Genomic DNA, 24,017 nt, shown 5'->3' with positions numbered 1-24,017 from the left:
ATCTACCTATTCACATGAACTTTTTCAGCCACTCTCGATGTCTTACACATTAAATTCTCTGTAATAATAGAGATTCACATACAGGTTTTCCCTTTTCTCGTTTGGTGGACCCGTCCGGAGTTTCGGTACGCTATGACACGCAAGTCTCGGAGTTTTGCGCACTAGCGAACAGAGCCGAGGCACAAAACAAGGTCGTGAAATGGCTATTCCATCCCCTCATGACCCGGAATTCTCGTCTGTTGACTTCTAAACTCCGAAAAATGAACAACCGCGGCGACCGTCGACGTCGCCTTGCAAAGGTACCCATCACTCGCTGCTGTATCATTGTAGAATTCGCACGGGTATTGACTAATTCCGTGGTGCCAGGCATGCGATCATTGTCGGAAAGGCAAGGTCCGGTGCGACGGAACCCGGCCAGTTTGTCGACGTTGTCAAGGTTGCGGAAATGACTGCCACTATGCAGACGTTGACAAGCCCGATCCACGTCAACGACGATCTAAAGTATCACCTCGACATTCGACAGGCGATTCAATTGAGTCAGAGAGTTTTGAAGGAGTCGATGCTTCTTCAACCTTGTTGTCAGACTCTGTAGTCGTTCAAACGGTCGCACATCCTCAGTTACATTTTCAAGCCCATCATGAGTTTCACAGCTTCACAGAGTCGAGCCCCGGTCAGACCTTGACAGCAACGGATACAAGCCCTCGGGACACGATAGTTGGTGGCAACGGAGATATGCGCTACTTTGGTAGGTTTGCATAAGCACCTAAACATTCATGGGCTTATTCAATATGTCCACAGGTCCGCCGTCGGGCATATCCCTGGTGTCCACAGCTACTCCACGCAAATCAGGACAGCATACACCAGAATCGTGGTCCAAATGGACACACCCATCTATCGAGCCCTTATTCACAAAGCAGGTCATGAAGCCTCTTCCATCTTGGACTGAGGCATTCTCCCTTGTTAGTGAATTCTTCGCTCATGAACATCAAGTCTTCCCGTGCTTCAATGCACCAGCATTCATGTGTCTACTAGGCCAGCAGTACTCAGGTACGTGTACTGAGAGTCCAGCGTGGTGGGTCTCGCTCAACTCTGTTCTTGCAATCACACAGCGTCGTCGGGCGGAGGCAGCTCAATCGGCAGAAGCAGAGGATCTAGCCTGGGCCTATGCATCAAATGCACTTGCCGGGACATGGGACGTTCTCATGCGTAGTACACAATTGTCTTCTGTCCAAGCTCTGCTGGCCATTGCCTGGTTCTTCATCGGAACACCAAATCCGCAGCCCAGCTTCATGCTCGTTGGTTGCGCTGTGCGTCTTGCACACTCAATAGGCATACATGTCGAGAGCCAGGATCCATCTGTAAGTCCAGCAGAAGCAAATATGAGAAAGAAGGTCTTTTGGATCGCGATTTGTCTGGACCGAGAACTATGCCTCCGAACTGGAAGACCCCCTTGTCACGACCTCAGCGCTGCCTACGTTGATCCACCAATGTGTTCTTTGGATGAGACGGAAATCATCAAGAGTGTTGATGGGCATGAACTCAACCTCTTCAAAGGTCAGATCCAACTGGCCGTGATCCAGAGCGCGATTTACCAAGATCTTCATTCAAGCAAAGCTCCACCGAACTGCGTTGCAGACTCGGTGGCGGACCTACTACAGAAGCTGGAGAATTGGCGTGTTGAATTTGCACCGGCTCTCAGTCATGGTTGTGCTGCGAGGTGCGAGCATCATGGGTTGATGCGGCTGTACTTTTCCTACTACAATGCCGTCATCGTTGTGAGCCGCGCACACAGCCTAACTTTCTGGGTATCGCCAAATCACCCGGAAATTCTAGCCCTTCCTTCAAAGATGAGAGACTCCATAGAGAATTGTCTCAACGGGTCGCGATGCATCATTGAGTTAACCAAACTTATACCAGTCACAAGGAAGAGCTTGCACTGGTGAGTTCTATCAGGCCACACCCTTGATCAATGACTAATTGGCTGAAGGGACGTTATTCCAATACCCATGAGTGCTGTTGTTATCCTCTGCATCATGGCAGTTAGGACTCCTATGAACGAGTTTGCGACGAATGACATGCATTTAGTTGGTGACGTCATACAGATTTTTAAAACACTAGACGAAGCAAACGGCAATACCTACCTTACTCAAGTCCGAAAAGTCTGCCAAGAACTATACAAAAAGGCTTGTTACGCTGTGCAATCTTCCAATTCACAGCTAGTTGAGTCTATTAATGTAGAGATTCCTGCTTTTCAAGCTTCCTCGAGTGCCAACCAGCAAGAAAGTCACCAGACACGTCATACTGACAGCATGTTTGAGATCAATCTGGATGCCTTTGAGCAGACAATGCCTTATCCACTTCCGATGGTTTGGGACTTGGATACATCACTGTGGACTTCAATTATATAGGCCGAGTTTAAATACTATTTATTGTATCACAATCTTACTGTTGCGACAAGGCGAATAGGAAAAACAGTTATAACACGTTGGTCGTTTGAGCATAGAGAATTCCTGAGACTTAGTATTGGATAGAAATTCTCAAAGGTTACTGAATCAGACAACGAACTGGCTCCCAAGAATAGACCAACAGATGAAGGCTCACCTCTTGAGACTCCTTAGCCTTGGATTTTATTGTATGCAATACATAAGGCTTGTATTTCAACAATTTGTATAGCATTACCGGGTAAGTATGTTACCAAACCAACTGAATTCGCTAACCAAGGAAGTCCACTCGCGTTAAGCGAGACGCGACGATTGGCTGTAATCTGACAAAAGAAGCTACGCCGATCTAAAATTATCCTGTGGCGAATGAGAACAATTATTCAAGCCCCGTATTGCTGACTCAATTTTACGCGTTTCTTTTTCGTATTTCAAACGTTCAAGAGTGGAAAAGCGGTAATGCCGGGGTGTAGTTACCAATCATGAAGTAGATTGAGTCAGTACAGTAACATCTAGTTAGAAGCTGAACGTGGGTAATCTATTGACCCTCAAATGGTTTTATTTGATGTGATATATAACGCAAGAAGTGTCTTCTTTAGCCATTTCAATCGTCAGTAACAAAACCAGATGCCAACATTCAACGCGATGACATGATGAAGAGCTGCCATGACCATTCTTTGCTGTATTTCCGGTTAACCCGGCCGGAAGTTGCGTGCCGCAATTAGTCTCGGCACAAAAATCCCGGGTTTAGCTTTGCTAGACCTTGGTGGCGGAGCAGAAGCTACATGCTGTCACATAGCCAAGAGCCCTATTTCCAGGTACTGCGTAGCCACTTAAATCAGGAATTCTGCCCCGAGGTACGTAAGCCTAGGCAATATCACCTCCACTAGCCAGGGAATAAAACCAAAGTTGGGTAAGACATGGCTAGCATAGCTTGCAGAAGTGTGCAACCTTGACTAAATGACGTTTGTTCAATTGGGCTTGATAAATAGTTGTACGAGACCATGGCTCTCAGCAAGTGCCTCTGCCGTCTGCTTACATGTAAAAAAGCTACCAATTGTAAAAATGGTTTCGCAACACGTCTACGCCTTGTGCCAGGTTAAAGAGACCGTGAGCTCCGTCTTGGCAAATGATCCAAGCCAGACGCCGGGAAATGCCATCAAGAAGCTATACGGTCATCACGAGCACGCTCTACATCACAAGATCTCATCTAAAGAAGACACAGAGAAGAGCGAAGATGCCATCCAAGCAGCCCTCCAATGCGGTCGTTGGGGCCCAACGACCCCAAGCCCGTTGTTCCTCCAAGCATTCGCCGACTCGCTACAATGCCTGAATGAAGACCCAATGGCAGGTGTCGTGTCACCTCCTTTAATGGGTTCTCATGGAACTATGCCTCTCACAGTCATTGCTCCCCTTGCAGATGTCATGCGCCACTGCTCGAATCTCATTGTGCGGGCTGAGAAGGAAGTCTTCTTCATTACATGTTCCTGGGCACCGTCAGTAGCCCAAGCTCTAATCAAAAATTCTCTGATCGAGCTCTCGAAACGAGCTGGAAAGACTGGGAGACGAGTGGTTGCTAAGATCATGTATGACAAGCCAGGACCATGCAACGCTATCAATCCACACCAGTTTGTCAAACCAAAGGCGTACACCTCAAAGACAATCGACTTGCCTTCACCGGAGGAGATACCAAATGTTGACCTGGAGGTAGTCAGCCTCCATCGAATATTTCTGGGCACTCTGCATGCCAAGTTCTGCGTTGTGGATCGCAAGATCGCTGCCGTTATGAGTAACAACACCGAAGACAACGATAACCTGGAGATGATGGTCCACGTTGAAGGGCCAATAGTTGACAGCATATACGATACTGCCCTGATAACCTGGCAAAACTCCCTTCACCCAGAACCTCCATCTCTTCAGACACCTACAACTGAGCGCGGATTGCCTACCTCTACCAACAGTTCCTCAACAACGGAAAACGAAGCCTCACATCTAAGAGACTTTACCACTATACAAGCTGATATTGAGCAACCCCTGCCGGAGCATTTCCCAGATCGCCCTCACTACGATGATGACATAGAGGGAGAGGTCAAGCGTATGCAGTCTTGTTATGCCCTGAAAGAGGGTGAATCGCGTCTTCAAGCAGCAAATCGCCAGCTCAACCTCGCAGTGGAGCATCCAATTGAGCCCACGGGACCCGAGATTGACGCAGGAGACGAAATGACACCATACATCTCGACAATTGGTGATGGAAAGCCAGTTCCGATGGCGCTAGTATCTCGACCGCCGTACGGGGCCATCGACTCGAAAAGCGTCCATGTGCCCCAAAACGAAGCATGGCTATCGTTGATTAGGAATGCCAAACACAACATCTTCATTCAAACGCCCGATCTCAACGCTGCTCCATTGATTCCAGCACTCAAAGAAGCGCTGAAGAGAGGAGTAGAAGTTACATACTACGTGTGTTTTGGCTACAACGATCCGGGAGAAATGATACCCGGGCAAGGCGGAACAAATGACCAAATCGCCCAAAACCTCGTTTCGTCCCTCACCAAAGATAGCCCTGAGCGTAAATTGTTGCATATATACAACTACGTAGGAAAGGACCAAGACCATCCCATCCATCACTCCTTCAAATCCCGATCCTGTCACATTAAGCTTCTGATCGTTGATGGCAGTGTCGGCATACAAGGAAGTGGTAATCAAGACACTCAATCTTGGTTTCACAGTCAGGAGATCAATGTCATGGTCGACAGTGAGGAGATATGTCAGAAATGGAGAGAATGTATTGATAGGAACCAGAACACAAAGAGGTTTGGCAGGGTGGCTGAAGATGGCATTTGGAGGGATGCTGAGGGGAAGCCTGGAAAAGGGTACATGGGAAATCCAGGGACTGTTATGGGCTTGGTTAAAGGTGTTTATGGTATGGCAATGAAGATGAAAGGTGCAGGAGGATTCTAGTAAATGCTTAATAATTGCACTGTGTATACAATCTTTGGTCCTATACCTGGCGTCACTTTGGAATGGTTCGGAAGACGCTGAATATGGATAGGTTTGTCTGTTATGTCAAAGAAGAATACGAAACATATAAACGGCTCCAACATACAGTCAAACAAGCTGGTCGCTCTATAGTCAAGGAATATATAATGAATTACGGTGGATAATAAATGTACCTGATTAAAGAACCCGCATTTGTGTATCTGCAACGGTCAGTGACTCATGTAAGCTCTCGCCCCTGTTCACAGCAACCAATCACCGAATCTTATGCTTTGTATTAATCCGCGATGATCGCCGACCCCGCAGCTTACAAGAGACGTCATATCCTTTTTGCACCTATTTCCCTCTACTCGAATCTTACTCCTGCAACTACATCGAAAATGTCATCCACAGTGGATATTCAATCACTCCCTTCCGAAGTTCTGAGGAACATTCTTTTCTTCGTGCGTAACGAGAAAAACGGCCGAGGTTCAATTGGGGAGTGTCGCTTAGTTTCACATTGCTTCAACAATGCCGCATCGCCATTGCTCCTCACGGAAGTTTCTGTTTGCCTCACCACGAAATCCTTTACTCGTTTAGAAGGGATTTGCCATCATCCCATTTTCAGAAAGTCAGTGCAAAGCGTGAACATAGTCACGTCTTACTACGAACCCGAATTAGCCTGCAACAGGCCACTGTTCATGCTCGAGGCCAAGGCCAGACTGCTTCGACACGTAGAAACCATGGAACGGTCGAGATACTACCGGAATAAATATCCTCACACGCAAGAACAATCCCGGTGGCTGTCAAATATGGCTTGGAGAACAGAACCCGAATTCGAACAACTTTTCAGTGACCAAGTTGACGAAGAATCACCAACGCCTACCCAAAGGCTATTTCTCAAGCTTTACGATCTATACAAAGAATTGTATAATGACCAACAGCAGCTTCGAGAGGGACAAAACCACATCACTCGATTATGCGCCGCTTTAAGTTCATTATCCAACCTGGTCTCCTTGGAGCTAAATGATGTTAGAAACATGGGAGGCATGGAACACTTGGATGCTGCTGACTTTGCCCATACTGGATATGATTATACAATACTGCAACACTTCAGCCCTATCCTGGGTAAGTCAAGGTGGTGTGGCTCTTTCAAGACAATCCACACTGCGACTCCACCCGTTGAGATGATCGGAACGTTATGCTCTGAACTTGCAAACAAAGGCCTGAGACCTAGGATAATTCGTCTCCGCTTGGTCCCTCCGCCTAGCATGCAAGCCTGGCAATTATCGCCATCGCAACAGACTGGACTAAAGAGTCTGGTTTCTCAAGTCGCGAAACTAACATTATATGTGGATTTCCAGGCCCGGAGCTTTCAACTCAAGGATAACCCTAGGCACGAGATGCTTGCACTTTGCTCTATCACTCAATCATGTCTGAGTGCACCTCACTTGGAGGATACGTATGTGGAGTTTATTGGTTATCCTCCGCTTAACATGAGGCCAACTGTTTCTTTGGATGATATCCTGCCAGATCGCTCTTCGTGGCCACGGCTCCAATCTCTGAGTCTACATAATCAACCCTTCACAGTGATGGAGCTCAAGTCGTTGGTTACTCGACACTCGGAGACTCTGCGCGACTTGGACTTACAAGGTTGCTGGTTGGTTGAAGGCAGCTGGGCTGATGTAAAGGAGATTGTTCAAGAGCAACAGAATCTGAAGAAATGTAGCATAAAGTACCCATCAGGCGGAAACCAGTCTTGACCATATATATTTAGTTAGATAGAGTAAAAGCCCTTCTCGTTCCAGAATGCAATATAACGCTTAATTATATCCGGGCTTAGTGTAACATAATGAATACCACTACCTGCAAGAGCCTTGATTGCATTTCTCGAGTCGTATATCGGAGAATGCTGGCTTACCTCAAGTCTTGTAAAGTTGCCCAAGACCTTTTCTTCTAGTAGTGGCATGACAGGCGCAAGAGGGTCATCCGGAAGCATCTCTTCCGATAATCGGGCGATCCAATCAGGGTAGCTTGTGAGCTCGACTCTGTAGCCAGCTTGGCAGATAAGAGAGCAAGTCTTATTCACAGACACTGAATCTTCAACCTGTGGCGCGACAAGGCAATATGACTTGCCGATATTCTTTGCTGAGCGTGAGACGTGTAACATAGCCTTGACTACATAGTCAACTGTAACATATGCCGGATCTAGATCGATCTTGAGCCATGCACCAAGCTTTATGCAGCTGGAAATGAGTCGTGAAACAAGGTCGTTGGGATTACTCGCTCCCGTGACCGAATGGCCTATGATGAAGCCGGGCCGATAGATAATGATTGGAAAACCCCGACCTCTCATGCGCCGAACCATTCCCTCAGCTGTCCACTGACTCTGGGAGTAGCCCACGTCGTATCTCACGCCTTGAATATGGGGGCCAAGAGGTTCGTCTTCCAAGACCCTCTTGGTGCCTAGAAAGTATCCTGTCTGACCCCATGTATCGATGCTAGACACGTAGTGAAATGTCTTGCGTCGCCCTCGAGCAACAAGACGGAGCATGTTCCGAGTTCCAAGGATGTTGGTATCGTAGTGCTCATGATACGAGTCGCAAAAGTTGATCTTGGCAGCTAGGTGAAATATGGCGCTGCACCAATTGGCAAGCCAATCAAACTTGGTTGATCCGAGGCCGAGATCTCGACTCGTGATATCCCCTGGGAGTACCGTGATCTTGGTAGTTAAAGCATAGTCATCAGGCCACAGATCATATTTCTGCATATTGGCTTGAAGGCGACGAGCAGCTTCGGACTCTGTTTTGCCACGAACTAGGCAAGCAACCTGTTTGACATTTGGGTGACGCAGAAGCTCATCGAGTAGAAAAGCACCAACAAAACCAGTCGCACCAGTCAAGAAGATTTTACCCTCATCTGGGTCTTCCCAGTTTGGTGTCTCCTCGATGTCATCTACCATGTCGACGTCCTTGATCCATTTATCTGCATCGTTAGGTGCAGTGATGGACTCTGCGTCACTCTCGAGAAAATGAAGCAAACTTGCAAAGCGGGAGTGGCAGTACAGATCATGCATGGAGATGAGGCGCCCCAAATGCTTCTTGATGCGGGCGATAAGGGCAGCGTTTTGGAGTGAGGTGGCGCCAAGGGCCATGAAGTCGTCATCGTCCTTGACCGGCGAAACGCCCAGAATGTGCTCCCAAATAGCCTTCAGTGTAGACTTTGTTGATGAAGCAGAACTATTCCCATTCGTGAGGATGAAATGGGGGGTGGCCGATGCTGATTCAGGGAGGCTCTCCGAAAAGGCACGACGATCAATTTTGCCTCGTGAGTCCACAACAAGATCTTCAACGATTTCAAATCTATCAGGGACCATGTAATGTGGTAGTGTGTTTCGAGCAAACGATACCAGGTCTTGCGATTTGGTAGTGGCTTTGTCGTAAGGGACGATGAACGCGACTAGAACCCCAACACCGTCCGCATCTGGTGCTGGCCGATTCACGACAATGACAGATTGAACAAGTTCACTTTCGAGAAGACTTCTTTCAATCTCTTCAAGTTCTACTCGAAAGCTTCCGTGTTTCAGTTGGTTGTCTCTGCGCCCGATGAAATCGAGGCCGCCGCCGTCATCTCTCCATTCGGCCACGTCGCCAGTTCGGTAATACCGAGTACAAGAGTGGCCCTGCTCTTCCCGCGTGTCGATAGACCCAACGAATACGGGAGCGTCGATTTCGATGAAAATTGACTCATCATGAGGTTGCTGATTCAGATAACCTTGAGTTTGTTGAGGCCCAGCGATACAAATCTCGCCTCGCTGCTTGGTATCGCGAATGACCTGCTGAGACTGATCTATGAGGACAATCTTCATCTGGCCGACGGAACGCCCGATACCAATCCGGTCACGTAGTGTTTCATTGATATCGACTTCCTGCATCGTTGCAAGGGTTGTACACTCAGTCGGGCCATACGTGTTCCAAAGATGCTCTGGAGGATTGTGCTCAAGAACATGACGCATGGCCATCCTATTGGCAACATCGCCTGCAGTGAGCAGATGTCTAAGACAGTGAAAGGAATCAGGCGATGACTTGGCGACGATGTGGAAAAGAGCGGCAGGCATAATCATGATGGAAATCTTCTGACGTTCAAGATAGCTCTTCAGCGCAGTAGGATCAACTACTGTCACCTTTGGGATAATGAAGATAGTGGCACCGCTGAGAAGAGTAACCCAGACTTCGAAGAGGCTCAGATCAAAGCCAGGGTCATTGAAAGCAGCTACCCGATCTTCGGGGTTCAATGGGGTCAATGGGGTACTGGCTGCCAGGTGCAGTATGGCAGAGCTGCTGATCTGGACGCCCTTGGGCTTACCAGTTGAGCCAGAGGTAAACAGTATATGCGTACGACGTGATGCAATCCGTGAAGAACCAGAGTCGGTTGCATCAACGGACAACTCCAAGACTGGTGCATCACTGAGATGGAGAAGAGTAATACCCTCAGAGGAGAAGGTTGAATTCTCATCGCAAATGACGTACTGAGCATTGGCATCGCTCAGCATGCTTGCGACGCGATGAAATGGTGCAGTGGGGGAAATTGGAACACAAGTTCCACCAGCAAAAAGGACAGCCAGCTGCGCGATAACTTGACGATGATCAACATCAAACAAGATCGCCACAGAGTCGCCTGGCTTGACGCCGCGCTCCTGCAGGAAGCATGCAATCATTCTGGCGGAATTGATCAGTTCGCCATAAGTGATAGAGTGAGCGCCATCAATGACAGCAATAGCTTCTGGAGCCGCAGTGCCCCAAGAAATAACCTTGTTCTCCATTGTTATGATGTGGACGAATGGCAATTGAATTTTGAAAGGTGTAAGAGGAAATTCTAGATTGATGTTTGTTTTTGTCAAACCAGTCGCTGATGCCGAGTCTTGAACTTCTTATTCTTTGCTATCCGACATATGAGAGACTGAGCTGGATCCGTAGCGTGGCGCTGCGGGCGGGCTAGAGGCTTTCGCTCTGGTTGTTGGTTGTTGGTCTTAGACAAACAGGAAACTACAGAAGAAGCAACTAATGCAGCGCTAAAGCGGTTTGGCAGCCTCCAGACCCATGAGACATTCAGCGGTGAGTTGTCAACCATAGACAAACACAAACCTGCATCAGAATCAGTCAATGCAACCCTAAAAGTGAACTGGCGAGTTCTAGCTGCTCAGAAACGGGCGGCAACGACGGCGTTTTGACGATATAACCAATGAAGAGATCATGTTATTCGTAACACAGGCTAGCCATGTCTTGCTAGAAAAAGTGGCTCGCCATATGCGATACCTCAAAACAAACATCAAGCCCAGGTCGACGAGTTAATAGTGTCATGGGATATCCTGCTAGAGATCTTCGTGTTCCCAAACAGCGCCCACACCGATGAACTTGATCATGACATGGGATGTCTTGCGGGGAACATAGTGTAACCCTTACACAAGGAGTACCAATCTAAGATGATAGATCTGTCACCTGATGGTTACATCACGCGCCTTACACGTAACCCTTACACGACACCCGGACTGTTGGAATCCGTAGCTTTTCGGGAGGTCTTGCAGGGCTGTCTATTGTTCTCAGACTGTGCCGCTGTATGCTGTCAATGTTATGGTACGATGTTGGCAGAACAATGCTTTCCTCTGCCTCTAGTCGACTTGGCAAGCGTCATGTTTGCCGTCTTTTGGTTGTGAGGGGATCAAACAGGTTACTTATCGACACTTCACCGCTAGATACCGCAGAAGGAAGGTCTGTTAGGTTGAGAAGTAGGTAGAACATCCAAGAAGGTGTCGAAAGATCAACATAAAGTGTTAAGAGCTTTTCCGGCTGCCCTGATATGCATTGCTCTACCCAAGCTGCCCATCTTCACTACCTTGATTTGCATCTTTACTTTCCCTTCGAAACTCATAAAGACGAATCCATCATGTCCAAGTCAGATGCACTTCAACATAACCTGCAATTGATTCATGATGATCGGCAAAGCAGAGGCTGGCAGCTTGAGCCACCAGCCCCAGGCAGTCTAGCCGAAATGGTTGACTTTGGGTCAAACGACACCTTGTCCTTATCCTCTTCTGGCCTCTTGGGGAAGGAATTTCTCAAGGAGCTTGCAAAGCATCCTAACTTCATCCTCGGTGGAAGGGCGTCTCGATGGGGTGAAGGCTCAACTGACTACCTTTTCCAACTGGAAAAGCACATTGCCGAGTTCCATAAAGCAGACAGTGCTTTGTTCTTCAATACTGGCTACGAAGCAAATGTTGCTGTCTTTTCGACACTCGCGCAGCCGCATGATGTCGTGCTTTATGATAGCCTTGTCCATGCAAGCATCCGAGAAGGAATCTATAGGAGCCGTGCAACTGCTCTTCCTTTTGCCCACAACGACCTGGCAAGTCTACGCCAACGTTTGATGGACATCAGGAATCAATATGAAGCAGTCAGAACGGGTCTTGCCTTAGTTTTTGTTGCACTGGAGTCTTTCTATAGCATGGACGGTGATGTGGCGCCCGTTAAGGCAGTTATCAGGGAGGTGAAAGAGCAGCTTCCACTTGGAAATGCTGTATTTGTGATCGACGAGGCACATTCGACGGGGTTGGTAGGCCCCCAGGGGTCAGGGCTTGTGTCTCATCTGGGTCTGGAGAAAGACTTCTCTATCCGAGTTCATACCTTTGGCAAAGCACATGGGGCTTCTGGTGGTAAGCTCCAAGCCCAGGTATAATTGCGATTGGCTATCAAATACTTACCCAAAGTCATAGCTGTTGTTCTGTCAAGGAGAGAGTGCAAGCAAGTCCTGCTCAGCTGCGTCCGTGGACTCATTTTCTCCACTGCGCCGACCTTCACCACGCTGGCGGCAGTCAAGGTTGGGTATAGAATTTTAGCGAGTATCGAAGGTGAAAGAGTATGTTGCAAGATCGTCAGAAATACGTACACCTACTAATCTGGATACATTAGAGACGAGATCTCGTACAGTCGAACATAAATATGTTCTATAATGCTGTCAGCGAGCATGTATTATGGAAAAGCTGCCAGCACCTCGGCATCATCACTATCCCGATGAAGCCAACAACTGATGGTCCCAATTCTCCAATTATCCCCATCATAGCTCCCCACGGCGGAGCAGCAGATCTGGGACAATTTCTGAGCAAAGAAAGGAATCGCGTTCTCGTTGTTCATTTTCCCGTTGTGCCCAAGGACCAGGAGCGACTTCGGATCAATTTGCATGCAGATCATACATCTGACCAGATCCTTTCACTCGTCGACCTGATCATCAAGTGGACTCAATCGCGCCGAAAGGTTGGCATGCCTCTGTCCCATCTATAACATACTACGTTCGGAAGCCATTTAGAATTGTCTAAGCCTCCACTCGTACAGAATTAGTGTCCATAGTGATTGACAGTGTTGCATTTATGACTTGGCCAGATGGATGAAAGGGTACACATAATTCCACCCTTTTCTAGCTTATTATTGGGCTTCTCTGTTACCCTGAGCTTATTATTAAAGTCAGGGCGATAAGGTCTAGTCGTTTGAAGATATCGTGCTATCATTCATCACCTGTGTTCGCACTTCGCAACCGAAACCTTAACCTTACAGGCCGCAGTCATCCCTAGTAGTCAACACCTTGTTTAAGGGACCCTCGATTTTTCGATTATGTTATTATACTAATGACACTAAATGTGTAGCATTACAGCCACTTGCCTAGGTCAATGATTCATGACTCATTTGTATATATTGCAAGACATTATGTGCCGAGGAATGTAAAATTTCATCTCCATCGGAGGTTTAATTAATAGCGCAGCGATTACTTTAGTTAACATAATTTAAAAATACCAGTTTGTGGTAAATTACTGGCATTCCTTCTTAACTTCAGCTACTGAGGTAAGACATATACAGAGCTTACTACGGCAGAAAGTGGAGCTGCTATGACTCTCACTAATGTATGTGCCGATGGATTGAAATGTTACTCTATAATGAATTGGCCTTTCTTGAATAGGTATTATATATTATAAGTTTAAGACAGGTTTACCTTTAAGCTTGTACATTATAAAGATCTACTGTGCCTGTACGAAATATAAAATTAATAACGTTATTTATTATTGTTAATTCCTTCTGGCAATAGGCCCAAGTTTCAAGATGCTCAGTACAATTCCAAATAGTATATCTGACCCAGCTTGCCTCCAGCAAGTAACGTGGGCGCCACGGCAGAAGCTTCAGCCTGTACTCGAACACGATCCGCAAGATGGAAAATGCATCTCAACAATTGATCTACCGAATATGCTGGCATTTGAAGAGGGGCAACACACTAGCAATGGATCGACAACCAAAGTGACAATAGATGCCCAGCTTCACGACACATGCACCTCACTCATTACCCAACGCCGAAACGTGATAAAGGAAATCATCGACACGGAAAGAATTTTCACCAGAGATATGAGCATTTTGCGGCATGTCTACAAAGAGACAGCCGACGCCTGCCCTGCACTCGACTTTGAGGCAATACAGCTGATTTTTCGTAATGTCGATGACATCGTTTCCGTTCACACATCCTTTCAATCTGAACTTGAGAAGTCTGCGGCGAGTGTGTATAGTCGGTATTACAAGAAGCCTTCTGTAGGTAACAATAATGTCCCTGCGACAAACGTCAATCGAAACACTTCGATACAAGTCAGTGAAGCTGAAGACAGAGCGACATGGATCGGGCGTGCCTTTATGCTTAATATCGACAGCATAAGTATGGTCGTTGAGGAGTTCTTAAGAAAAGGCAGGGAGGTTGTAGAGTGTTTGGTGGCCATTCAAAAGCATCCCGTCGTTGTTTACTGGATGGAGCAGTGCAAGGAGGTCACAAAGCACCTTACACATGCCTGGGATCTTGGATCACTATTGATCAAACCTTTGCAGAGAATAACGAGATATCCGATACTCATAACGACGTTATTGCGGCACACGCCCCAAGACTATCCGGATAGGAAAGATTTGCTTGAGGCTCGGGAGTGTTTAAACATTCTACTCTTCCGGATTAACACAACAACGAAACTCTTCGAAGCGACACCAAGGCCAATTACGGAAAAATACACTGAGCCCATAGCCAAACCTGGTGTCAGGCGAATGCTAAGGAGGTCGATGTCTAAGATGCGACTGTGGAGTCACCGCCTGAGTGGAAATGATAATCGTGCAAACGACCACCGGAATTGCGGTCCCCCCCTGGACGATGGTACAGACCAACGGGGTCCCAATACTGCACGCGAAATGTCCTCGACTAACCCATTTAGTCTGGGCAAGGGTGACAACGAATTCCCTCACGTATGGTACTCGTCTCGATCAGCACCCGATTTACTCACAAAAACGAGCAAGTGAAAGCACAACCAACACATTGACGGCAGCCCTCTCGGTAATAGGTTGACTTTCCCACAGAGCTGTCCTTCAGAGATCGGCTGGTTATTATCAGAAGAATGGTATTGGGTTTAGGATATACATTAATTTTATACAAGTTTCGGCCAGTATGCGTATCTTGTTCGTCGGCACTTTTGGCCAAAGGGTCGCTTGGTTCTCCCTGTACATAAAATAAAGGTTTATAATTAGGGGTGTTTCGATCTGTAAAGGTCAACATCGAGATATCTAATTTGTGGCCAAGTAGGAGGAAGTTCAATCAGTCGAATGTCATCGCCATTTAGCAGGGCCTATAGCTATACATGGTCGACAAAATTGCAAAAGAAAGGTCTACTGCTATGTCTTTACAGTTACGATAATGGATTAGACATAATGAGTCTTTACGATAAAAAGGTTGCTCCAAGTCGCTGTTGTATTAATTAGGGCATAAGATAGAGGTTTCACAAGGAAACAGTGCGAGCAAGGCTGGCCTTCACAGGCAAAAGCATTCAAAGTCGTGAGATGGTCATGAGCCAAGTGGCTGAAAACGCCTGCGGCCTAACCTGATTTTCAAACTTCAACGCCCTTCTCATGCAATTGCAACTGCAAGACAATTAAAGATCGAAATTGTAACCGCTGAGCACTGACTAAGTCAAGCTTCATACGTGCGCTACCACATAACCGTGCTTTAACAAGCAACATCTTATGCAAATTTCATGGCAAGGTGAGGATACTATGGAACATAGGGACTCCGGTCACGTGGTCGGCTGCGTTTCAATCTCCCCGGCGCAAGCTCAACTTTGATCTATGTCGGGGACAATGCAGTTATCATCGGCGGCCGGGCACCGGAAAAACCTAGTGAGATAAGTGTTTGGAATGATAGGCTGTGTACTCTGTAATAGCACTGTAATCCCTCAGGAGATCGGGAAATAAAAGCGATCAAGCGAAAGCCAGCAACAGAATCTGGGAGCATTGTGTCACGACTTTTACAACTTTTCTTGAATAACAGAAGATTATGGATCCAACAGAACAACGTTTCAGAACCAACTTGGCAAAGGCGTTACCCAGTCTGTCAACCGCCACACAAGCCGTGCACGCAGATGATGTCCTCAACAATGTTGACGACGTGGCACCGCCAATCCACGTTGCCGCAACCTTCCGTTACCCACGAGCTCCAGACCGCATGCGAGAACACCACGAGCGACCTTCGTACCCGGTTCTAGATGTTGGAGAGCACTGCTACTCGCGGCAATCTACGCCAGGATTGTCGCGTCTGGAAACCGTCTTGTCTTCCATTCTAGGCCAACCCTGCATTGCCTACTCTTCTGGTCTTGCGGCATTTCATGCCTTGCTGATCATGTTGAGACCTAGAAAAGTCTCTATCGGAGCGGGATATCATGGTTGCCATGGGACCTTGGAGCTTTATGCCCGCTCCTCTGGAACCGAGGTGCTCTCACTCGACTGCGCCGTCGACCAATTAGGTCCAGGTGACTTAATTCATCTAGAGACACCTGTCAATCCGACAGGAAAAGCATTTAACATTCAGTACTACGCAGACCGCGCCCATTCCAGAGGTGCCTACCTTAGCGTGGACTCGACGTTTGCACCCCCTCCACTCCAAGACGCATTCATTCAGGGTGCAGATGTTGTCATGCACTCGGGTACAAAATACATCGGAGGCCATTCCGATTTCCTATGTGGTATCCTGGCGATCAAGAGTGGCAGCCCCGGCAACGAATGGCTGCAGCAACTTCATCGGGATCGATTATACCTTGGCTCTGTCATGGCAGGTTTTGACAGCTGGCTTGCAACCAGGAGCATCCGCACTCTCGAGATGAGAGTCTTCAAGCAAAGCCAGTCAGCCGAGGCTATTGTCAGTGCATTGAGACTTGGATTGGTAGGGTCTTGTCGGCAGCCGTCGTTGATAAGTCTCAGCGATAAAGAGGCTCAGATCATCCAAAAAGTGGTCAAAGAAATTCATCACGCCAGTCTGCAAGACGAAGCCAATATAGAGGGAAGCTGGCTACGGAAACAAATGCCTCGTGGTTATGGACCGGTGTTTTCTCTAACGCTTAACAAGGTGGAATATGCCCGGAACCTTCCGTCCAAGTTGATGCTTTTCCATCATGCAACTAGCCTCGGCGGTGTAGAGAGTTTGATCGAGTGGAGGACAATGACAGACTCGACGGTGGCCAAGGACTTTCTAAGAGTTAGTATTGGCGTGGAGGATCCAGGAGATCTCTTGGCGGATCTAATCCAAGGTCTGGAAGCTGTCGTGGCTGAGGCTAATTGAGAGCTGTATACTAGTAGTGGAATGGACCCTGGGTGACTACAATCCTGTCTCCTGTTCATGTAATAAGAGCTGACGGTACCCTTAGTCCTGTAATGTTCTAAGGAGACTGCATCATATTTGGGGCTAAGTATTGCTATTCCAGACAATCCACAACCTTTCTATCCTCTTTTCTCGGCCAACTCTGCTGTGTCCACTCCTCTGGTATTGCAGTATTTCATGCTTTGCTGCACTCTTTTGCGCCTATACGTAAGTTCCAGTGTTGTTTTTGTAAACTCGTTGATTTGTTTGCACTCTGCAGAGTCTATAAGCTCACAGGCCTCAGCAACTTGCATCAACCCTACTGATCGAGAAGAACAAATCTCCAGCCATTCGGTAGCATTTTTCGCTTCCCAAACTCCGATCCGGGTGGTGAACACCATGCCGCCTGGACATGAGGCCTCCCTTCCACGGTTGACAAAGCCGAACAGTCCGAGCATAGTGGCCATGACATTCCAAGTTCGGCGAACAGTCTCCGAAACGATCCAAGAGTGCCAGAGCAATTGAATGAAGTCTTTTCCGTAGTGATTTCCGAGTTCCGAGGATGAAAGTATATCTCGCACTCCGGATGGAACTGTGTTTGCCGCTACCGAGACCATCTCCTTGGTCCATGCCAGCAGGAGGTCGTTCCGACTTTGAGCGACTGGAAGTAGGCGGACTTTGTATTCAAACAGGCCAATAAACTGGTAGACCAACAGAGCTTGAACTCGCGCGATATGGTCCATCAAGTCAAGGCCGTTGCGCTGATCTCGGTCAGAGCCGTGTTCATTTAGCAAAACCTGAGAGCGCTCTTCCACAAGGCGCATAACCAGATGCTCATTAGCTGGAGTCTTGTTTAGGAAACATGAAAGGCACATGTACGCATCTTGGATGCTTCTTGGGAACCTCGAGCTGTACAGCTGACGATGGATGAAGGGATTGCTTCCCGTTTGCACCCACTGAGCCAGCCAGCCACGGACTTTCCCAACATAACCATCCAAGTCAAAAGAGGAGAATGCATCCATCACGAGTCTCTCAGAGTGGGCGGTGTCCCAAGTATGAATAGAAGTGAACCAGCTTGATAGCTGCGCATGAGTCGTTGCTTTATCCAGCAAAAGTAGTGGATCCAAGCCACGCAGAGCAATTTCCAGATTCAATCTTGCAGGAGTGTGCTCCTCTGCTGAGGATTCTGGAGGTCTATCGGGTAGAAGGACCCAGTGGCTATACCTTTTCGTCGGATACTGACAGTTCAAACCTCGGGAACGACAACGAAGACAGGCGAGGCTCTGTCGCGAGCATTTCCGCTTCGCTTTGACACATGCCGCGCAAGCCTGCATATGGTGTGACCGCGGAATAGACTTAGTAATTGGAAAATAGAGAATGGACTGACTAGGAAGAGGAGAACGGGCGCACAAGGAGAGAACGTGCTTTAGACAGGAGGTGACAATAGAACAGAGTACGAGACGGCACCGTGAATGCGCAAGCTGCCCTGTCCGCCCATGGACGGGCCCTAACCGCATCCAGTTGGCGCCCACCCCGTTTAAGCATGGGGTATTTTGCGGGTGCTAACCTAAATGCGTAAAGTAGGCGGGATTTTAGTAATATTCATCATAATCATAATGCTTGAATGAGACGAAAATGTATTTGTCCCCTCCCCATGGGCAAGCAACGTGAAGGGGTTTGTAATCACCTCATGGCCTAAGAGCTTAGGGAAGACTTGGGTGATTTTGTATAAATATGCCTATCTGTCCCTACAATAGTTATCACATCCAGACATCAACACCTTCCTTCCTCTCACAGACTTGAATTACAAAAACTCGCACAGAACGCTCGACGTGATCTCCTGAACGTCATGGATATAATTAACATTTCTAGAGCAACTGATGTCACCAAAACCGTGCACAACGAGCCTTACGATGCTATCTCCACTACCAACCACAAGCTCAGCCAAGCTGGCAAGACCATCTTGATCACCGGCGGCGGAACGACAATCGGCAATGCTATCGGATGCTCTTTTGTACGTGCCTTAGCTGAGACTGTCATTATCCTGGGGCGACGTCTCGAGGTCCTGCAAGAGGGCGCCCTTCGCCTTGAGCAAGAGGCAAAAGCCGCTGGTGCGCACACAAAGATCATCCACCGCCAGCTTGACATTACCGACTTCTCCGCAGTGGATGCATTCTGGAAACAGCTGGCTTCCGAGGGTATTGCCGTCGATGTGTTCGTGTCGAATGCCGCTGCTTTTCCTCCGTTGAAGCCTTTGTTAGAGTCAGGTGCAAAGCATATGTGGTCGCACCTTAAGACCAACGTCCATGCCCCCATGTATCTATTGGAGAAGTTCCATGCGCAGAATACTGGAAAGCGAAGAGCAAGACAGCCCATTTTATGATCTCAAGTGTCCGTAACAATGCTAACCTTCCGCTCCAGTTCGTCGTCAACGTCTCCAGTAGCATAACGCACAATTACATACAAGCTGTCACCACGAAGCTTGCCGCCTACGGTTTCAATAAATCTTGCGGCACTATGCTATTCCAGATGGTTGCGAAGGATACACCCGTTGAGGAGATGCAGATCATTTCAATGCACCCGGGCCTTATCTGGTCGCCAGAGTGGGTGAAGATGGGCTTCAAAGATGATGTTGGATTTGATAACAGTCAGTACGCTCAAGTAATGTCTTCAACACCCCATAAAGCTACAATGATTGGCCAAACAGTCGCTCTTCAGGGTAGTTTCGCGGTTTGGCTCGCAACCCCGAACGCCGCATTCCTCCATGCAAGTCTCCACCATACGTTCGTTCTCTCGCTACTAAGGGCCTTTGACTTATAAGAATTAATAGGGTCGATTTGCTTGGGCATCTTGGGATATTAATGAGCTATCCCAGGGACCAATTCGCGAGCGCATAGAGGAGGACCCTTATTGTCTCAAGATGACCATACGTGGTGCCAACCCATGATACTTAGATGTGTACTGTATATCATGCTAGAACCCACGAGAGGTTTCACATCAAAGTATAGACTTCTTAATAAGTTACTTCTTGTATATATCCAGGCTGTATTTCGGGGTTTGCGTATGTCACTCTGAGAGTCGACGTACATGGTGACTCAGCCCTAATCCGAGTGAAGTCCCGCAATCTTCTCGACATCGATTTGGGTAAGAGCTTACCCAACCTAAAGACTGAGCTTCGTGAACCACTCGAGGCAGAGGTTTTATATTTCCTCAATGTTGAACATCGAGGTGATATGACTGGTTCCAGTCCATTTCCTGCCTGGCTGACACACTGCTATTTCGACATAATCAGGACGGACGATATCCCTGGTTACTGATGTAAAGGCAAAAGGGTTTTACGAGGCTAGTTAAGACGTACGTAAGGGTAACGGGATAAGCTCTGGTTGGCTATAGTCTTGTCTTCTGTTCAGGGAACACGGGCTAATACTACCCTTGACCCGCCCTATCTTCTCTAACCACTACATCGTACTGAGACTAGAGATTTCCCACTTCCCAGGTCCCAAAAAAGGGACCGCCTGAATCTTGGAATTGAAAGAACGGATCATACGCCATATCCAAAGACATAGGCCAAGAAGCAAGGGGCGTATGTTCCGTAGAGCCCCCAAAAGCTTCTGGAACAGAAGACGATTGAGCTGGAGGATCTGGTTGGGTGCTTCGGGCCTCCTGGGTTCCCCGATCAGATCTCGCTCTTCGCCGCCCGGACTGTGGTGGCAATGCCTGGCCATTGCCTAAAGTAACTTCAACAGTTGGGCTATGAAAATTATCTATCTCAACGATGTCTTCCCCGTCGTCCGTGTTGTCCTCTGGGAACAGAGAGCTGCCATCGAAAAGACTTCTTGTCTGAGGAGAACTCGCCATGCCCCTGTAAGCGCCAGAGTTGTAAAGGAGTATATCCCACATTAAACGCGTGTTGATCGAAATGGTCCTCGGTGATGGGACATCTTGGTCCTTCTCTTGCTCATGGTCTATCTCGAAAGCTGCCCGGATCAAAGACTGGAGCCTGTCGTGCTACACGACATTAGCGTTCAAGTAAACCTAAGATATATCATGATTCTACTTACCAACCACCTGCATGAAGGCCAAAGCAAGGCCAATTCGGCCAAAAATGCAACGCATTTCGCCAGTCTATCAAGAGCTGCATCTCTAGTAGTCTTGTCAGCCGCCCGGCAAAAGTAGATATGAATGGTCGCCGCAATCGCCGCGCAATGACCAATGAATGGATCCGAGACGCGATACTCTTTATGCACAACCATCTCAATGAGGCGCGTAACCCATGTGCTGTGAATAAAAGCTAGTTCAGAGGAGGTTTTCCAGAATGTGTTGGGAACTCCCAGTTGAGCTGATTGTTGCGGCCGCGATGAATACAGAAACGGATGGTTGAGCATGTTATGTATTGTGTGATAAGCAAACTGCTGATATACCCACGGACTCCAATACCCTCGATTGCTCTGGAGGTGTCGGCTTTCCTGGTCAGTGAATCGCGCGCTATCGAATCTGTGGCGGTCGGGGAATTTTGTCTCCGAGTCCATGAGATAGGCGTTGATGACTGCGTATCCCGACTCGATGGACCAAGGAGGTGGTGCGTTGTTGGTCTGCTGAGCCCATTGCTTAACGTATGTGCGGACCTCTCCCCACAGCGTAGAAGTCTGGATCATATAGGCCCATGTCCCGCTCTTCTTATCAGCACTCGTTGTTTCGTCTTGACCTGAAATGTCCTCGTGTGGAATAGCAGGGGGCATTTCATTGACGCTCTTTCGCGGGCCTGTATAAGTTGCAACGTATTGCGGTCTATTAATATCTTGCAAGATGTCCGTGGTGAAGGACTGATGTCCATACATCTGCTGTAGCAAGTGCAGGCTCCAGAACACTCGTCTCCGTGTTTCTGCGCGCGAGCCAAAGTCCTCAAAGGCGCAGGTCTCAACATCGAGATTCGCACACTTAGCAAGTGTAACTGCCATGCCTACGTGAAGGTATGCCAGGGTTGTTTTGTTGGCTATAGCCTGCTCAGTACATACATATATAAATAGTCATGAGGAGCAGGAGACTCACCTTGTATATTGGCCAGCGTCAGCATGCAGAGGTTCTGAATTGACGTTATTGAGACCTTGCCCTCACCCACCTGCTGCATGATCCCCTCTCTTGCAGCCTGTGCATAACTTTGACTCAATTCGTGCTGACGATCTTGGTAGAAAGGATGCTTGGAATGGCATGAAGCAAGGGCGAGCAAGGTTAATAGTGTCTCCTCACTACATTCCTGTATTGAAGAAAAGTCTTCCCGGGCGAATAGCCACAAAGGCTGCTTGTGACAGTATTGGAAATAGGCATCAATGACATCTTCCAGAACATCTCTCGGCGGTAATGTACCGTTTCTGCCAGTCAGGTTAACTAACAAAATGATTCAGCGGACAAACATCTCTCAACATACCTGGTCGTTGTGAAGCTATCCATCTCAACGCTAGGTGATAGTGGTAGCTGCCAATCCTGGGATTGGCCCGAGTTCGCTGATATCCTGGTCGTAAATGATTCGATGTCACTATTCGGCCTGTTGAAATGAAGTTTGGCTTCATCAGCTACACAAACCCACGGAGCAAAGTCAGAAGCGGTGATCGTACTCTTGCCTTTCCATCATGCGAATCTTTGCTTCGAGTTGAGCAAGCCGTCTCTCCTAAACAGCATCCGTCGTGAGCAACATGACCTTATCATGCGAGGACGCCTCCAGCAAGCATACTGTGTCTGTAGAGTTGCTCCCATTTTGAGAACCTGAGGCCAGAGGGTTTCCTCGAATCTCTGGATACGTGCACGTTTTCGAAAGGCGCGTACAACTCGAACAAGCCGGTCTCTCACCCGGACAACGAGTCTTCTTCCTTCTGCCGATGTTTAATCAGTATTTTACAGCCATTTAGTGCCAAAGTAGCGATGTCAGACGTAGCATTTGGCCACGGGAGGACTCACCGACAGTTCTCGCACGCTTGGTGCAGACGCTTATGTGATCGACCGCCGTACATGACGTATATTCTCTCAATTCACGAGATAGAGGACAGTGATAAAAAGAGGGGTGTTGTCTCGGTATCAAGCTGGGCGATTACTTTTATACACATTCTTATCAAATGCGGGGATGATCATTGGAGTCCAGGCCTAACTGTATTGAGTGCGGGGCCGACGGTGGTGATATGCCGTTAGTGTGACTGGTCCAGGGTAGTCTTTGGACCTAGACTACTCATTACAATCTACTGCCCTGAAAGATTAACTCCCACCATTCCGCGCTATAAGGATCTGTATTTGACTTGGGAATATATAGCATTTAGTATAGGCAGCTACAAGGGAGCTGGCAAACAAATCCTTACGGACGTTGTTATAGCACCTTGCCATAAACATTGTGGTCGAAGATTTCCTTGAAATCAATGTATACTGTCCTTTGCTTTGCCAAAACCACAGCACTATGTTGCTTCCGACCTGAACTTCTTTCGAGTTTTTGCAAAATAATGCCTCCCCGCCAACAACAGTACAAGCATTAGTACAGGTCGTCTTCCTGATGACTCTTTATAACGCAGTCGCTAGTCGGATAAGCGACACAGAGCAGGACATACCCTGCCTCTATCTGCCCGTCATCTAAAAAGCTTTGATCGCTTTGATCGATTGTTCCCGAGACGAGTTTGCCTGAACAAGTAGAGCAAGCCCCTGCCCGGCAAGAATAAGGCAAGTCTATGCCATTTTCCTCAGCTGCGTCGAGGATGTACGTATCGTCGCTGCAGCTAAAGGTGTAATCTTTGTCTGGGGCTTGTATGGTGATTTAGTATGATGGCATGTTGAGGTGCTGATGGAATATCTGAGTCCAATCAAGATAGGCAAGATTTGTCTGAGGATTGAGAACTTAGAGGTAAGCAAAGGTTCTTTCGGTTACTTCTAGTTCAAGAT

At 47.8% G+C, this 24,017-nt stretch overlaps 9 protein-coding genes across 9 annotated transcripts; 6 read left to right on the top strand and 3 right to left on the bottom strand.

Moving 5' to 3' along the window:
* Nucleotides 1-788: 788 nt before the first annotated feature.
* On the top strand, nt 789-1,943 carry FSUBG_9294 (transcriptional regulatory; the record flags this gene model as incomplete). Its single annotated transcript, XM_036687791.1, has 1 exon — nt 789-1,943. One exon carries the CDS (start codon nt 789-791, stop codon nt 1,941-1,943), a length of 1,155 nt encoding a protein of 384 aa, XP_036535243.1.
* Nucleotides 1,944-3,503: 1,560 nt separating this feature from the next.
* Nucleotides 3,504-5,399, top strand: FSUBG_9293 (IQ calmodulin-binding motif; the record flags this gene model as incomplete). The annotated part of the gene is made up of 1 exon (XM_036687790.1): nt 3,504-5,399. One exon carries the CDS (start codon nt 3,504-3,506, stop codon nt 5,397-5,399), a length of 1,896 nt encoding a protein of 631 aa, XP_036535242.1.
* An 827-nt stretch (nt 5,400-6,226) lies between these two features.
* FSUBG_9292 (uncharacterized protein) lies at nt 6,227-7,177 on the top strand (the record flags this gene model as incomplete). Its single annotated transcript, XM_036687789.1, has 1 exon — nt 6,227-7,177. The coding sequence occupies one exon, from the start codon at nt 6,227-6,229 to the stop codon at nt 7,175-7,177; it is 951 nt and encodes a 316-aa protein (XP_036535241.1).
* A 14-nt stretch (nt 7,178-7,191) lies between these two features.
* Nucleotides 7,192-10,236, bottom strand: FSUBG_9291 (AM-toxin synthetase (AMT); the record flags this gene model as incomplete). The annotated part of the gene is made up of 1 exon (XM_036687788.1): nt 7,192-10,236. The coding sequence occupies one exon, from the start codon at nt 10,234-10,236 to the stop codon at nt 7,192-7,194; it is 3,045 nt and encodes a 1,014-aa protein (XP_036535240.1).
* A 1,121-nt stretch (nt 10,237-11,357) lies between these two features.
* FSUBG_9290 (8-amino-7-oxononanoate synthase) lies at nt 11,358-12,748 on the top strand (the record flags this gene model as incomplete). The annotated part of the gene is made up of 3 exons (XM_036687787.1): nt 11,358-12,123; nt 12,184-12,326; nt 12,380-12,748. The coding sequence occupies 3 exons, from the start codon at nt 11,358-11,360 to the stop codon at nt 12,746-12,748; spliced, it is 1,278 nt and encodes a 425-aa protein (XP_036535239.1).
* A 3,058-nt stretch (nt 12,749-15,806) lies between these two features.
* FSUBG_9289 (cystathionine beta-lyase) lies at nt 15,807-17,084 on the top strand (the record flags this gene model as incomplete). The annotated part of the gene is made up of 1 exon (XM_036687785.1): nt 15,807-17,084. The coding sequence occupies one exon, from the start codon at nt 15,807-15,809 to the stop codon at nt 17,082-17,084; it is 1,278 nt and encodes a 425-aa protein (XP_036535238.1).
* A 214-nt stretch (nt 17,085-17,298) lies between these two features.
* Nucleotides 17,299-18,398, bottom strand: FSUBG_9288 (uncharacterized protein; the record flags this gene model as incomplete). The annotated part of the gene is made up of 3 exons (XM_036687784.1): nt 17,299-17,324; nt 17,398-18,296; nt 18,346-18,398. The coding sequence occupies 3 exons, from the start codon at nt 18,396-18,398 to the stop codon at nt 17,299-17,301; spliced, it is 978 nt and encodes a 325-aa protein (XP_036535237.1).
* Nucleotides 18,399-18,756: 358 nt separating this feature from the next.
* FSUBG_9287 (peroxisomal short-chain alcohol dehydrogenase) lies at nt 18,757-20,049 on the top strand (the record flags this gene model as incomplete). Its single annotated transcript, XM_036687783.1, has 4 exons — nt 18,757-18,777; nt 18,925-19,404; nt 19,524-19,763; nt 19,933-20,049. 4 exons carry the CDS (start codon nt 18,757-18,759, stop codon nt 20,047-20,049), a joined length of 858 nt encoding a protein of 285 aa, XP_036535236.1.
* A 527-nt stretch (nt 20,050-20,576) lies between these two features.
* Nucleotides 20,577-22,853, bottom strand: FSUBG_9286 (uncharacterized protein; the record flags this gene model as incomplete). The annotated part of the gene is made up of 5 exons (XM_036687782.1): nt 20,577-21,110; nt 21,164-22,095; nt 22,152-22,471; nt 22,528-22,644; nt 22,831-22,853. The coding sequence occupies 5 exons, from the start codon at nt 22,851-22,853 to the stop codon at nt 20,577-20,579; spliced, it is 1,926 nt and encodes a 641-aa protein (XP_036535235.1).
* Nucleotides 22,854-24,017: the final 1,164 nt, after the last annotated feature.

This window comes from Fusarium subglutinans (assembly GCF_013396075.1).
Source record: "Fusarium subglutinans strain NRRL 66333 chromosome Unknown NRRL66333_c0000140, whole genome shotgun sequence".
Lineage (NCBI taxonomy): Eukaryota > Fungi > Ascomycota > Sordariomycetes > Hypocreales > Nectriaceae > Fusarium > Fusarium subglutinans.
Note: the sequence above shows the minus strand (reverse complement) of the source record. Positions and strands in the feature narration are given on the sequence as shown.